Below are 15,443 nucleotides of genomic sequence, written 5' to 3' on the forward strand. Positions count from 1 at the left end.
AGGATTCATTAGGTTGTAGTCCTTTTAAACTTGTGTTTGGACATAGAGTTTGAGGACCTTTGGCTTTGTTGAAGGAACAGTGGATTAATAAAGAAATACACACTAATTTGCTAGATTATGTTTTGAAATTTAAAGACAGATTGTACAAAGCTTGTAGTTTGGCCAAGGAAAATTTAAAGTTAGCTCAAGAGAAGATGAAGACATGGTATGATAAGGAAGCTAGGATGAGGTCATTTAAGCCTGGAGATAAGTCTTGGTTCTTTTCCCAGTGCAAACAAACCCATTACAAGCCAAATTCCATGGTCCTTTGAGATTAAATCTAAGGTGGATGAGGTGGATTATGTGGTAAAAACCCCAAATCAGAGAAAGACAACACAGCTGTGTCATATAAATATGATAAAACTGTATTATGCGAGAGAAGTTGCTACTATGACCGTTGTGATCAATAATGAGTCTGATCTTGATGAAGACTTACTGGAGGATTTATCTGAAACTCATTTTAAACCCAACATTATTTCAGCCAGGTTACCAAATTCAAAAATTCTGGAAAATATTGATGAAAAATTAGCTCATTTACAGCCAGAGCAGAGGGAGCAGATGAAACAGCTAATTTTTAAGTATAGAGATTTATTTCCAGATGCCCCTAGAAGAACCACCGTAGCTACACATGATGTAGATGTTGGAGATGAAAAACCCATAAAACAACATCTGTATCGAATGAACAGGGAAAAATGTGAACTTGTTGAACGAGAAATTAAGTATCTGTTAGAGAATGATATTATTAGACATTCTAATTCGAATTGGAGTTCACCGTGTGTTATGGTGCCTAAGCCAGATAATAGTATTAGATTTTGTACGGATTACAGAAAGGTGAATGCTGTGACAAAGACCGATGCATATCCAATCCCTAGAGTAGATGATTGTGTGGATAAGTTGGACAGGCCAAATTCCTTACAAAAATTGATTTGTTAAAAGGTTATTGGTGTGTTCCATTGATGGATAGAGGTAGAGAGATTTCAGTTTTTGTGACCCCATCTGGGTTATATGAATATAATGTTCTTCCATTTGGGATGAAGAATGCACCAAGTACTTTTCAGAGGATGATTATTAGCGTGATTCAGGGATTAAAAGATATAGATGCCTATATTGATGATCTGGTTACAGGAAATAATTCGTGGAAAGCATATATTGCGGCGGTGGAGAAATTATTTGAGAGACTTTCAAAAGCTAACTTAACTATTAACTTAGCTAAAAGTGAATTTGGTCATGCCACAGTGACTTACCTTGGTTATGTTGTGGGTCAGGGGAAATTAGCACCTGTTCAAGCAAAAGTTCAGGCAATTTTAGAAGCACCCACTCCAACTGGTAGAAAAACTCTCAGAAGATTCTTGGGTATGATAGGATATTACAGAAAATTTTGTGAGGATTTTGCAAACATTGCTCTTCCATTAACTAATCTCTTGAAGAAAAATGAGAAGTTTGTTTGGACAGAGTCTTGTCAGGAGGCATTTGATAAATTGAAAGCTATAATATGTAGTCAACCTGTACTTAAATCTCCTGACTTTGAAAAACCATTTTTGTTAGCTGTAGATGCTAGTGATGAAGCTGCAGGAGCAGTGTTGCTTCAAAAAGATGATGATGTTGATCATCCGGTAGCTTATTTTTCTAAGAAATTTAATGCCCATCAAAGAAATTATTCAACAATAGAAAAAGAATTGTTATCTCTTGTTTTAGCTTTGCAACATTTTGAAGTATATGTTGGTTCTACGCATAAACCACTCACAGTTTATACCAATCACAATCCATTAGTGTTTTTGAGTAAGCTGAAAAACAAAAATAGAAGATTATTAAATTGGAGTTTAACGTTACAGGAGTAATTATTTTGATCACTCATATTAAGAGTAAAGATAATGTGATTGCTGATTGTTTGTCTAGATGTTAAATGTATAATGAAAATTTATTTTTTTTGGAGTGATATTTTAACATTTGTAACACTCCTACTGTACATTAGTTTGTGTAGGGCTGAAAGATAAGATTGTATGTATTGTGTATTTTGTAAATTTTATACCTTTGTATTTTTTTTTGTATAAATTGTTAAAATTTTGTTTTTCAAGAGACTAAAATTTTTTTGGAGGGCGGTGTTACATGCTCAAGGAGATCTGGTTTTTTTTGGTGAGAATGATGTAATGGTCTTTTGGAGGTCACCTGATGTGATTTTCCCGCCGATGTGAGGTCACGTGATGACATGTGCCCTGTGACTATATAAGGGTCGACTCAGGTGATGCAGTAGTTTGTAGATTTCCAGGTGGAACATGCTGTGCCTCTGTTTCTGTTGCGTTTGTTTTTGTGACACAGTTTCATTTTTAAAACAGTTGTGCATTCTGTTGAAAGATTCCATATTATTTGGACTGGAAATTTGTGGCTGGATGTGCCAATTTACTCAGTTCCAACAGTTGAAGGGAGAGTGAAGAATTTATCGAAGGATCGAGAGAAGTCGGCATCGTTTGGTAGTTTAATAAAGAATCGACCTTATTGAGTCTTTGTTGGAGGAGTACCTGCATCGAGATAACTCTTGCCAGAAAGAGCAAGGAGTTCATGCAAAAAGGTGCTCTCTCTCTCTAAAGGAATTTAAGGTCAGTCGATTTAAACTGTTTATTTTCGGCATCATGAATCCTATGGACAGAACCAGCAGTAAAGTTGCGTCTGTGAAGAAATCCTTCTCCAGAGAAGTTTCTCCCAATTGTATGTGTAAAACTGTTGGACGTTCGAAGTTATCGCTTTAAGAACTATATCTGACTGTATTGCTTTAAGTATGGTTTTCAGATTTAACGCTTTAAGAACCAGAGCCGAGTGGCGAGTTGGTGAACGGCTGCATATCTGTTAACTTCTGGTTAAAGTTTTCCTTTGTTTTTTTCCCTTATCATTTATACGTGTTTAATAAATGTTTGGTTGTTTTTATATAACCTGTCTCGATTGATATTCATTGTTGCCGTTTACGTAACAATAAGATATCAGAGCAGAATTAGACCATTTGGCCCTTCGGGTTTGCTCCTCCATGGCATCATGGTTGATCCATTTTTCCTCTCAGCCCCAATCTCCTGCCTTCTCCCCATGTCCCATCATGCCCTGACCAATCAAGAATCTGTTAACTTCTGCCTTAAGTAACACCTGTACAGTGCTTGTCTTATCTCGTGTGACTGATTGCCGCACTCATTATGAGAAAATCAAACTACGGGCCATCAGAAGCTCTAGGTATCAAAAGGAGGTTGTGAATAGAAAGCACACACTTCTGGAGGTAAGTTTGTTTATAAAAATAGCAATATATACAAAATATTTACGAGTAAGAACAATTCAAAATTCCAATATTCTGTTTAGATTCCAAATCTCAGATAGGAAGAGAAAACCAAATGCCTTTTCAGTTAGAATCAGTGAGATTCATTAGAATAACCTTTATTACTCCAATCTCTCTAACTAATTAGATCTAGTGTTATTCCCCATCTAAAGGTTTGCAGACTAAAAATTGCCTTTCTATTTATCTGTAGTAAGTTAGGAAACTAACTGAATTCAATTCCTATTCTTACATATTATGGTTAACTTCAGTTTCAGTTCCCGGTCCGTATGTCTACAAATTCAAAATTCAACCCCCTCAAAAATATAGATATGTACAGCTTAACTATATTCACAACAAATTCTCCAACATCACAACTTTTAAACAAAGTATATCTCATTCAGCAACTTATCAAAGTCTTTGCAAGAATAATCAGTGCTTGCAGAATATCAAATTCAGATTTTTCGAATGAAAATAAACTTATACCTCCAGCCATATTAAATCATCTACGCTTTGTTCCGGCTCTGATTCTTCAATTTTGGGTGGTTCACCATCTTGTTTCTTGGTTCATTGGATGAAATAGTTGATCATCCATGGAAGATCAATTCACAAACTTTTAGAAAAAAAACCTGACTAAATCTCTTGCTATGATTTAACAGAACTAATTCCGGGTTACACCATAGAGACTTTCAATACTCGTCTCTGTTGATATCAAAAGTGCAATGGGTAGTCATGGGAGATTTTAACATGCAGATCGATTGGGAAAATCAGGTTGATCTCAAGAGAGTGAATTTGTTGACTGCCTAAGAGGTGGCTTTTTAGAGCAGTTTGTCATTGAGCCTACTAGGGATCAGCTATACTGGATTGGGTGTTATGTAATGAGCCAGAAGTGATTAAGGAGCTTAACGTAAAAGCACCTTTAGGAACCAGTGATCACAATATGATTGAGTTCAACTTGAAATTTGATAGGGAGAAAGTAAAGTCTAACATAGAAGTACTTTAGTGGAGTAAAGAAATTACAGTGCTATGAGAGAGGAGTTGGCCAAAGTAAATTGGAAGGTGCTGCTGGCAGGGATGTCAGCAGAGCAGCAATGGTGTGTGTTTTTGGGAAAAATGAGGAAGGTGCAGGACATGTGTATTCCAAAAATGAAGAAATACTCAAATGGCAAAATAGTACAACCGTGGCTGACAAGGGAAGTCAAAGCTAATGTAAAAACAAAAGAGAGGGCATACAACAAAGCAAAAATTAGTGGGAAGATAGAGGATTGGGAAGGTTTTAAAAACCTACAGAGAGCAACTAAAAGAATCATTAGAAGGGAAAAGATGAAATATGAAAGCAAGTTAGCAAATAATGTCAAAGTGAATAGTAAAAGCTTTTTCAAGTATATAAAAAATAAAAGAGAGATGAGAGTGAATATAGAACTGCTAGAAAATGAGACAGAAAAAATAATAATGGGACAAGGAAATGATAAATGAACTAAATGAGTATTTTGCATCAGTCTTTGCTGTGGAAGACACTAGTAGTGTGCTAGATGTTGTAGTGTGTGAAGGAAGAGAAGTGGGTGCAGTTACTATTACAAGAGAGAAGGTGCTCAAAAAGCTGAAAGACCTAAAGGTACAAAAGTCACCCAGACCAGAGGAACTGCACCCTAGGATTCTGAAAGATGTAGCATTAAAGATTGTGGTGACATTAGCAATGATCTTTCAAAAATCATTGGGCTCTGGCATGGTGCCCGAGGACTGGAAAATTGCAAATGTCACTCCACTCTTTGAGGAAGGAGGAAGGCAGCAGAAAGGAAATTACAGACTAGTTATCCTGACCTCAGTGAAGATGATGGAGTCAATTGTTAAGGATGAGGTTATGGAGTACTTGGTGATACAGGACAAGCTAGGTCAAAGTCAACATGGTTTCCTTCAGGTAAATCCTGCCTGATGAACCTGTTGGAATTCTTCGAGGAGATTACAAGTAGGATAGATAAAGAGGATGCAGTGGATGTTGTATATTTGGACTTTCAGAAGGCCTTTGACAAGGTGCCACACATGAGGCTGCTTACCAAGTTAAGAGCCCGTGGTATTACAGGAAAGTTATTAACATGGTTAGAGCATTGGGTGATTGGAAGGAGGCAGCAAGTGGAAATAGAACGATCTTGTCTGGTTGGGGGTCAGTGACTAGTGGTGTTCCACAGGGGTTGGTGTTGGGACCACTTCTTTTTATGATTTAGATGATGAAATAGCTGGCTTTGTTGCCAGGTTTGCAGATGATATGAAGATTGGTGGAGGGGCAGGTAGTGTTGAGGGAACAGGTAGGATGCAGAAGGACTTAGACAGATTTGGAGAATGGGCAAGAAAGTGGCAAATGATAATATTGGAAATATAATATTGGAAAATGCATGGTCATGCACTTTGGTAGTAGAAATAAATGTGTGGACTATTTTCTAAATTAGGAGAAAATCCAAAAATCTGAGATGCAAAGGGACTTGGTAGTCCTTGTGCAGGACACCCTAAATGTTTACTTGCAGGTTGAGTCGGTGGTGAGGAAGGCAAATGCAATGTTAGCATTCATTTCAAGAGGTCTAGAATACAAGAGCGGGGATGTGATGCTGAGGCTTTATAAGGCTCTGGTGAAGCCTCACCTTCAGTATTCTTTACAGTTTTGGGCCCCTCATCTTAGAAGAGATGTGCTGGCATTGGAGAGGGTTCAGAGGACGTTCACAAGGATGATTTCAGGAATGAAAGGGTTATCATACGAGGAACATTTGATGGCTCTGGGTTTGTACTCACTGGAATTTAGAAGGATGAGGGGGATCTCATTGAAACCCTTCGAACATTCGAAGGCCTAGACAGAGTAGATGTGGAAAGAACGTTTCCCATGGTGGGAGGGTCTAGGACAAGAGGGCACAGCATCAGGATAGAGGGGCGTCTATTCAAAACAGAGATGTGGAGAAATTTCTCTAGCCAGACAGTGATGAGTTTGTGGAATTTGTTGCCACGTGCAGCTGTGGAAGCCAGGTCATTGGGTGTATTTAAGGCAGAGATTGATAGGTTCTCGATTGGACATTGCATCAAAGGTTACAGGGAGAAGGCCAGGAAATAGGGTTGAGGAGGAGAAAAATAAATGATCAGCCATGATTGAAGACAGAGCAGACTTGATGGGCCAAGTAGCCTAATTCTGCTCCTGTGTCTTATGGTCTTATGATCTTAAGATATTGTCTCGCTGTAGCTGCTTGTTATAGCCGTAGTTTCAATAAACCTTTTATCGATATCGGCTCTTCTCCAGGGATTTCACTCTGAGGTTTTCAGGTAAGTAGGGTAGAGATGCTCACTACTATTTCCACTTTTAACAGTTTATATCTTTAGTTTCTAATAGTTTGCTGCATTTCTCTCGCTTGTCCACACCTGCATCAGCCATGTCCCGTTCTTGCTTAGCTTTTTTTCTCCCCAAGTTCTCTTTTTTAGATTCAGTAAACCTCGTTTATTTCCCTCCACAGGTGGAGCTTTATAACATTACACCTTTGAGTTTAAGTAACCTGGGTTACACTTAAATATACGTAAAGACTTGGCCTCCAAAACCGCCTGTGGCAACGAATTCTGCAGATTCACCACTCTCTAGCTAAAGAAATTCCTCCTTATCTCTGTTTGTAAAGGACATTTCTCTATTGTGAGGCTGTGTCCTCTGGTCCTAGACTCTCCTGCCATAAGAAACATCCTCTCCACTTCTACTCTATCAAGGTCTTTCAACATTCAATAGGTTTCAATTAGGTCACCCCTCGTTCTTATGAGTTCTAGTGAATACAGGCCCAGAGCCATCAAATGCTCTTCATATGACAAGCTGTTCAAACCTGAAATCATTTTGGTGAACCTCCTTTGAATCCTCTTTAGTGTCAGTACATCCTTTCTAAAATAAGGGGCCCAAAACTGCTCATAGTACTCCAAGCGAGGCCTTGCCACTGCCTTATAAAACCTCAAGATTACATCCTTGCTTTTATATTCTAGTCCTTTCGAAATGAATGCTGACGTCTGTTTTCCACTATTCCATGTTTCCATCACATTTGTCTTCTGCGTCACAGGTTCAACCTGCAAATTGACCTTCGGGGAATCCTGCACAAGGACTCCAAAGTACCTTCGTGCCTCATATTTTTGAATTTTCTCCCTATTTAGAAAATATCCCTTTATTTCTTCTACCAAAGTACATGAGCATACACACCAGACATTGTATTTTACCTGCCCCTTCTTTGCCCATTCTCCTAATCCGTCTAAGTCCTTCTATTGCCTCTCTCCTTGCTCAAAACTACCTGCCATCCACTTATCTTTGTATCATCTACAAACTTTGTAACAAAGCCATCAATTCCATCAGCCAAGTCATTGACGTATAACATAAAACGAATTGGTCCCAACACAGACCCCTGTGGAACACTACTAGTTACCAACAGCCAGTCAGAAAAGACTCCCTTTATTCCCACTGTTATCTTCCTGCCAATCAGCCAATGCTTTATCCATGCTCAAGTAATACCATGGGCTCGTAACTCTTTAGCAGCCTCGTGTGGCACCTTGTCAAATGCCTTTGAAAATCCAAGAGCACAATATCAACCAATTCTCTTGTGTCTATCTTACTTGTTATTTCTTCAAAGAATTCCAATAGATTTGTTAGGCAAGATTTTCCCTTGGGAAAACCATACTGACTACAGCTTATTTTATCACGTGCCTCCAAGTACCCTGAAGCCACATCCTTAATAATCAACTCCAATATCTTCCCAACCACTGAGGTCAGACTAACCGGCCTATAATTTCCTTTCTTCTGCCTCAATAATGGCAACTGCACGCACTACTAACCCCTGACACTCTGGAGCTTCCACCATTTGCTAGTGTCTTCAACAGTGAAGACTGATGCAAAATACTTACTCAGTTCATCCACCATTTCCTTTTCCCCCATTACTACCTCTCCAGCATCACATTCCTGTGGTCCAATATCCATTCTTGCCTCTCTTTTACACTTTGATGTATCTGAAGAAACATTTGGTATCTTATTTAATATTATTGGCGAGCTTACTTTGTATTCCATCTTTTCCTTCTTAACGGCTTTTTAGTTGCCTTCTGTTGGTTTTTAAAAGCTTCCCAATCTTCTAACTTCCAAATAATTTTTGCTCTATTATATGCCCTCGCTATGGCTTTTATGTTGGCATTGACTTCTCTCGTTAGCAACAGTTGTGTGATCTTGCCTTTAGAATACTTCTTCCTCTTTGGGATGTAAGACTCAATCCAGAATAGCTGATCCCCTAGTTAGCTCAACCATGAGCTGTTCTAAAAGAGCCTTCTTGTAGGCATTCTAGAAATTCCCCTTCCTCGGATCCAACACCAACCAGATTTCCCCAATCTACCTGAATGTGGAAATTCCCCATGACTATTGTAACATTGCCCTTTTGGCATGCGTTTTCTAAAACCATTGCAATTTGTAGACCACATCCTTACTACTGTTTGGGGGTCTGTATGCAACTCCCATCAGGGTCTTTTTACCCTTGCAGTTCCTTAGCTCTACCACCAATCTAACACCTTCCGACCCTATGTCACCTCTTTCTAATAATTTGATTTCATTTTTTACCAACAGAGCAATGCAACCCCTCTGCCTGTCTTTATGATAAAATGTGTATCCTTGAACGTGAAGTTCCCAGCTATAATCTTTTAGCCATGATTAGTGATACCTACAACATCATACATGCCAATCTGTAACCATGCTACAAGTTCATCTACCATATTCTATATACTGTGGGCATTCAAATATAACACCATCAGTCTTGTATTCACCCTTTTCGCTTTTGTCCACCCTTTACATTGCAACTCATCCTGTTGACTACAATTTTGCCCAATGATCAGCCTCTCCCTGCTCCGTGTCTCACGACACATTGCTTTTGTTTGTAAACCAACTACCTCATGCTCAGCACCATCACTCCAGTTCCCATCCTCCTGCCAAATGAGTTTAAACCATCCTGAACAGCTCTAGCAGACTTATGTCCCATGATTAGGCTTGGAAGCAATAAGGAGAACTTGCTTCATTTAGAAAGGGCTTTAGTAAGGCCACAGGTGGACAACTGAATTATGTTTAGGTCAACTTATCCCCAAAAAAAACATTGTATATGCCTTAGAGGGGATGCACAAAGATTCGCCAGATTGATTACTAGGCTGAAATAGGGAAATATTGAAAAAATAGACATTTATATAGCAATGGCAAATGATCAATAGTAGTGTGTAGAATCGGTAGAGAAAAGAGTGGGTGCTGGAAATGATGTCTTCTCTGTCTGGCAAGTCTAGAATCATGGTTAATATTCCTAGTTTTGATTACAGTGAGGAAGATCTTCCTCATTCAACAAACGTTCAATTGATAAGCATATTCAGGGATAAAAATCTAGAGATGTTTAGCCACCGAGGTAATTGAGGGATTTGAGAAAAGCACAGGGCAGTGGAATTGATATTGAAACTCAGCCATTGTATTATTAAATGGAAGAGCTAGCGCTAATGGATCACATTGTCTACGCCTGTTCCTGTTTCTTAAGTCCTTATCTGGTACCAGAGAACATGGTGTGGAATTATCTTGAAAATTCATGTGTAAGAGAGACTGCATTAAAAGCCAGGGGACAGAATGTATCTACCTGCTAATTACAACAGTGAATGTTTTTATACAAGACCATAAAACAAAGGAGCAGAATTAGGCTATTCAGCCAATCTAATCTGCTCCATCATTCTACCATGGCTGAGTTATTTTCCCACTCAACACCATTCTCCTACCCTTCTTCCCATGACCTTTGACATCCTTACTCATCAAGAACCTGTCAACCTCCACTTTAAATAGACCCTATGACTTGGCCTCCATGGCCGTCTGTGGCAATGATGTTTACCTACAGTATGCATCTCAAGAGAAATAAAGAAACCTCTAGAATTATCAGCTGGGATAGCCATTTTTGGGCTGGGGAAACAGAAGACTGTGCAGTGAAAATCATGCCAGCATTTCTATGCATTTAGCACGTAAACACATGGAGGCTTGAGCGGTCACACAGCACACAATGTTCATTTGGTATCATCATGAGGCTTGTGTGAACATTAAGGCAGATCACAGACAAGAGTTGAAGTATACTTTCAGACACTTGACCCTTACCCATACAGCTGATACCATATGGGGGGGGGGGGTCGTAAGGGGCTGCACGATAGCGGAGTGGTTAGAGTAACACTTTACAGTACCAGCAACCTGGGTTCAATTCCCGCTGCTGTCTGTAAGGAGTTTGTACGTACCTCCTCCCTGTGACCAAGCGGATTTCAGTTTCCTCCCACATTCTAAATGTGCACGGGTTAATTGGTCATATAGGTGTAATTGGGCCAGAAGGGCTTGATACTCTGCCGTATCTCTAAATAAATAAATAAGGTGTTTATTCATTAGTTGCCTGTTAACTTTCCATTGTTACAGATTGTTCCATCAAACCACTGTTGGCAGTGATCTTAGACCCCTATCATCAGTCCAAACTAACAACCACTTTCCAATCATTTATCCTGTCCAATCCCTTTACTTGTTTGCCTAACTTGAATTTCAGCACCCTCCCCCCCCCACTAGTATCTCTGCCTGACACTGATCTTTTTCATAATCTTCTGCCCTTCACCTCCAACACACTCCCACCCGCTCACTTTCTCCATTATCTACAATGATGGGAGATCGATCAGAGGTTTTTCTACCATGGATGAAGTCTTGGGATTTTCCCCTAATATAACATCAGGCCTCCAGTTCAGCAGGGCCATCCATCAGTTAGTTCTGTGGGTCAATTCTGGCCTTGAGTCCATAGTTTAGGTACTCCAGTCTACGACAAAACTACATCACAATGTACCAGGTAGCATTGACATAGTTAGCACTATTACAACAGTACCACTGGCATAAGTGCACTGGCACTGTAGGAAGGGGGTAATGGGGATGATTCTGAAGTGTAGACATCCTACAGGTGAGACTTGGGGAGTATGAAAGGCAGTGATTTATAGACCTGCCAGGTGAGTGCAAGTGAACAATATGAAAAAAATCAAAATATCAAGAAATCTAAATATTTGTCTGAAGTGATTTTTTTGTAGACAGTAATAAATGCTATGTGAAATATTTATTATTCATAGTAGAAAGCACATTACTAAAGTTCTGACACACATTACAACACTGACTTAAAACAACGTATTTGAAGTTATAGTTTATTATTTGTAGTTGATAATTATCGGAGACTTGACAGGATGGAGTTTGATTGCAGCTTGTAACTACTCACTTCCTGGAAAAAAAATTCATGTAGACTATTTTTGTATCATATCTCAATAGTTCAGGCAAATCTGTCATTTTTGAATATCCTTACATCATCTTATAAAAAAATCTAAGCATCAAACCATTTCCAGCAGATTTTCGTGGATCTTGTAATTATTTTCAAGATATGAAAATATATCCTAAGGTTTGGTAGAAATTGGAAATCAGCTTTAAGTATAGCATTTTAATTGATTTGTGCCAAGCTTGAAAATATTTCAAGTTCTCTGCATCTCAGAACTTCCTTCCATGTAGTCTTATATAATTTATTACATTTTGAGTTATTCTACCAGGAAAATTAAAAGCTGTGTTATACATACATTTTGGGTGTTTCATTTATTGTGAGTACACAGCAAGATTTCTTCCATTATGAGGCTGGAATCAACAATAAAAGTATGAACAAAATATGTAGCAGAATACAAAAGAAACGCAGGTAATTAAAATTGACTTTTAGGACATTAATCATGTTATCCTTGAACTACATTTGATAGAGTGATATGACAAACTAATACACTCCAAATGAAAGGAATGGTCTTTCCAGAACAAACCTGCAAAATTATATTAAGTTTTCTTTTTACAAAAATACACATAATATCATCTAGAAAAATTATGCAGCTACCTTTTTGCTGAATTCTGTTTGAGCAACTTGTTGTTCCTGAAAAGCAAGATTTTTTTAAATCAATAAAAGTCATGAATTGTTTTGGATATTGGCAAATTATCATAATAAATTTATTTATACTTTTCCTTTTTCTATAGAATACAAAAAGGACATTGGGAAATTCAGTTTTCAAGTCTTTAATCAGGGTACCTGAAATGAATAAGGCAATGAAAACAACATAAAAAGGCACTGAAGAAACTTAGTAGATCAGACAACATTCATGGAGTGAAATGGGCAGCTGATGCTTCAGGTCAAGTTCCTTCATGGGCGCAGTTCCAGATGAAGGGTCTCGGCCCAAAGCCTCATCTGTCTATTTTCCTCTTTAGTTGCTGTCTGGCCTGCTGAGCTCCTCCAACGCCTTTGTGTGTTGCTCCAGATTTCTAGCATCTGCAGTCTTGTGTCTCCAAGGCTATGAAAAAGCAGTATTGGGTTTAAGGTATGAAATTAAGAAAATAAAAGCAGAGATGCATTGGTGTATACAAATGAAAATTAATAAAAATGAGGCTGGAATGCAGTGTGTGTATTTTGAGGTAACGAAACATATGAGAAAAAACAAATGCAATGAATGTTCTCAAAACCTTTTTTGTATTTATGTTTCCATTTTTTAGTGATTTTATTGATACGTATATAAATACAGTATGTGGATAGAAAATTGATTAGTATTGATTACCTCCTGTCAGGATTAATGTGAGAAGACCATATGGTCCTAACCCAGAAATTTTGAATGAGGCATCATCCTGTGGATCTTTTGAAAGGTAGGCCTCATTTTTATTTTTAGATCTCCCTCTTTCTCTCTTTCAAAACTGGCTGGAATAATGGCCAACATAAATTAACTTCTCGGTTGAGTTTGCTATGTTAATGCTGAACAGAAATGAAAGAGATTGTGTTGGGCTTGCACCTCTTGATACATAGAAAAGTAATATCCTTAAACGTACTGCACTTGCCACATCACAATTTTAGTCATATCTCAGCTTTAGGCCCTCTTGGCCTCCTGAAAATCAAAGTTAAAATAACATTCCTTGATGATGTTATCTTTCTGCATTTTTAAATTAAATTAGTTCCTGCTTCATTGTGGCAAGTTTAACCTTATATTAGAAATACTGCAGTGAGATGTTGCAAGCAAAACTGGTTCATGGTTTTGGATCCATTTTAGACCATAAGACACACTGTAGGAGCAGTATGAGGCCATTCAGCCCCTTTCATCTGCTGATTTATTATCCCCCTCAACCCCATTCCCTTGCCTTCTTCCTGTAAACTTTGACATTATTACTAATCAAGAGTCCATCAACCTCCGCTTAAAGCATACCCAACGATTTGGCAATGAATTCCACAGATTCACCATCATCTGGCTATAGAAGTTCCTCCTCATCTCTGTTCAAAAGGGATGGCCCTCTGTTCTGAAGCTGTGCCCTCTGATCCTACACTCACCCACTACAGGAAACATCCTCTCTGTCTAGGCCTTCAATATTTGATAGGTTTCAGTGAGGCCTCCCCCCCCCAACTCCCCCATTCGTCTAAACTCCAGCAATTACAGACACAGGGCCAGCCCATCAAACACTCTTTATACACTCGCCCTTTCATTCCCAAGATCATTCACATGAACATCCTCTGGATACTCTCCAATGCTAGCACATCATTTCTTAGATTACGGGCCCAAAACTGCTTTCAATACTCCAAGAGCGATCTGAACAATTCCTTATAAAGCCTAAGTATTACTTCCTTGATTTTACATTCTAGTCCTCTTGAAATAATTGCTAACGTTCTATTTGCCTACCTTACCACCGACTCAACCTGCAAGTTAACTTTTAAGGAATCCTGCAGGAGGACTCCCAAATGCCTTTGCACATCTGATTTCAGAATTTTCTCCCCATTTAGAAAATAGCCTACACCTTTATTCCTCTTATCAAAATGCATGACCATATACTTCCCCACACTATATTCCTTCTGCCACTTCTTTGCCAATTCTACTAATTTGTCTAAGTACTTCTGCAGACTCCCTGCCTGTCCCTCCACTCATCTACAAATGTGGCCACTCATCTGTCATCCAAATCTTTGATATCTAATGAGAAAAGAAACAGTGCCAACACTGAACCTTGCAGAATACCACTAAAGACCAGCAGCCAACCAGGGAAGGCCCTCTTTATTACCACTATATTCCTTCTGCCAGTCAGTCAATCTTCTATCCATGCTTGTATTTTTCCTGTAGTACCATGGGCTCTTATCTTGTTTAGCAGCCTCATGTGTGACACCTTGTCAAAGGCCCTCTGAAAATCTGAGTAAACAATATCCACTGACTCTTCTTTGTCCACCCTGCCTGTTATTTCTTCAATGAATTCCAACAGATTTGTCAGGTAAAATTTCCCCTTAAGGAAACCATGCTGACTTTGGCTTATTTTATCACGTGCTTCCAAGTACCCCAAAACCTCATCTTTAATAATAAACTGCAATGTCTTCCCAACCACTGAAGTCAGGCTAACTGGCCCACAATTTCTTTTGCCTCCATCTCTTCTTAAAGAGTGAAGTGTCATTTGCAATTTTCCAGTCCTCTGGACCCATTCCAAAATCTAACGAGTTTTGAAAGATCATTGCTAATGCCTTTTGAGATACTCCTTTCAGAACTCTGGGTTGTACTCCACGTGACTTATCCACCTTCAAACCTTTCAGCTTTTCAAGCACTTTTTCCTTACTAATATCAACTAGACTCACTTCTTCCCCCAATACTCTTGAATTTCTAACATACTAATGGTGTCTTCCACAGTGAAGATTGACACAAAATACTTAAGTTCATCCACCATCTCATTGTCCTCCATTACTACCTCTCCAGTGTTATTTTCCAGCAGTCTGATTTCCACCCTCACCTCTCTTTCACTTTTTATACCGTATATCTGAAAAAACTCTTGGTATCCTTTTTTATATTATTGGCTACCTTACCTTCATATTTTACCTTCTCTCTCCTTATTGCTTTTTTTTTAAGTTGCTTTCTGTTGATTGTTAAAAGCTTCCCAATCCTCTAATTTCTCAATAATTTTTGCTATATTATATGCCCCCCTCCCTTTTGGCTTTTACTTACCTTGTCAATCACCGTGCCTCATCCTCCCTTTAGAATACTACTACTACCTCTTTGGGACGTATCTCTCCTGCACCTTTCG

The 15,443-nt window shown here is 38.7% G+C and overlaps 1 protein-coding gene across 2 annotated transcripts in view; it reads right to left on the minus strand.

Annotated features, from left to right (window-relative positions):
• Window positions 1–11,464: 11,464 nt before the first annotated feature.
• LOC140200747 (neuromedin-S-like) overlaps window positions 11,465–15,443 on the minus strand; it is a 28,608-nt gene continuing 24,629 nt past the window's right edge. Inside the window, exons 8-10 of one of the 2 annotated variants that reach the window (XM_072264341.1) lie at window positions 12,256–12,291; window positions 11,957–12,011; window positions 11,465–11,606 (exon numbers count right to left, since the gene is read on the minus strand). In XM_072264341.1, coding sequence (XP_072120442.1) covers window positions 11,973–12,011; window positions 12,256–12,291 — 75 coding nt within the window. In that variant the 3' untranslated portion in view covers window positions 11,465–11,606; window positions 11,957–11,972. Of the gene's footprint in view, window positions 11,611–11,956; window positions 12,012–12,255; window positions 12,292–15,443 lie in introns of both variants that reach the window. The other variant, XM_072264340.1, reaches the window with a different exon arrangement.

The sequence above is a fragment of the Mobula birostris genome, chromosome 7, assembly GCF_030028105.1.
Source record: "Mobula birostris isolate sMobBir1 chromosome 7, sMobBir1.hap1, whole genome shotgun sequence".
Lineage (NCBI taxonomy): Eukaryota > Metazoa > Chordata > Chondrichthyes > Myliobatiformes > Myliobatidae > Mobula > Mobula birostris.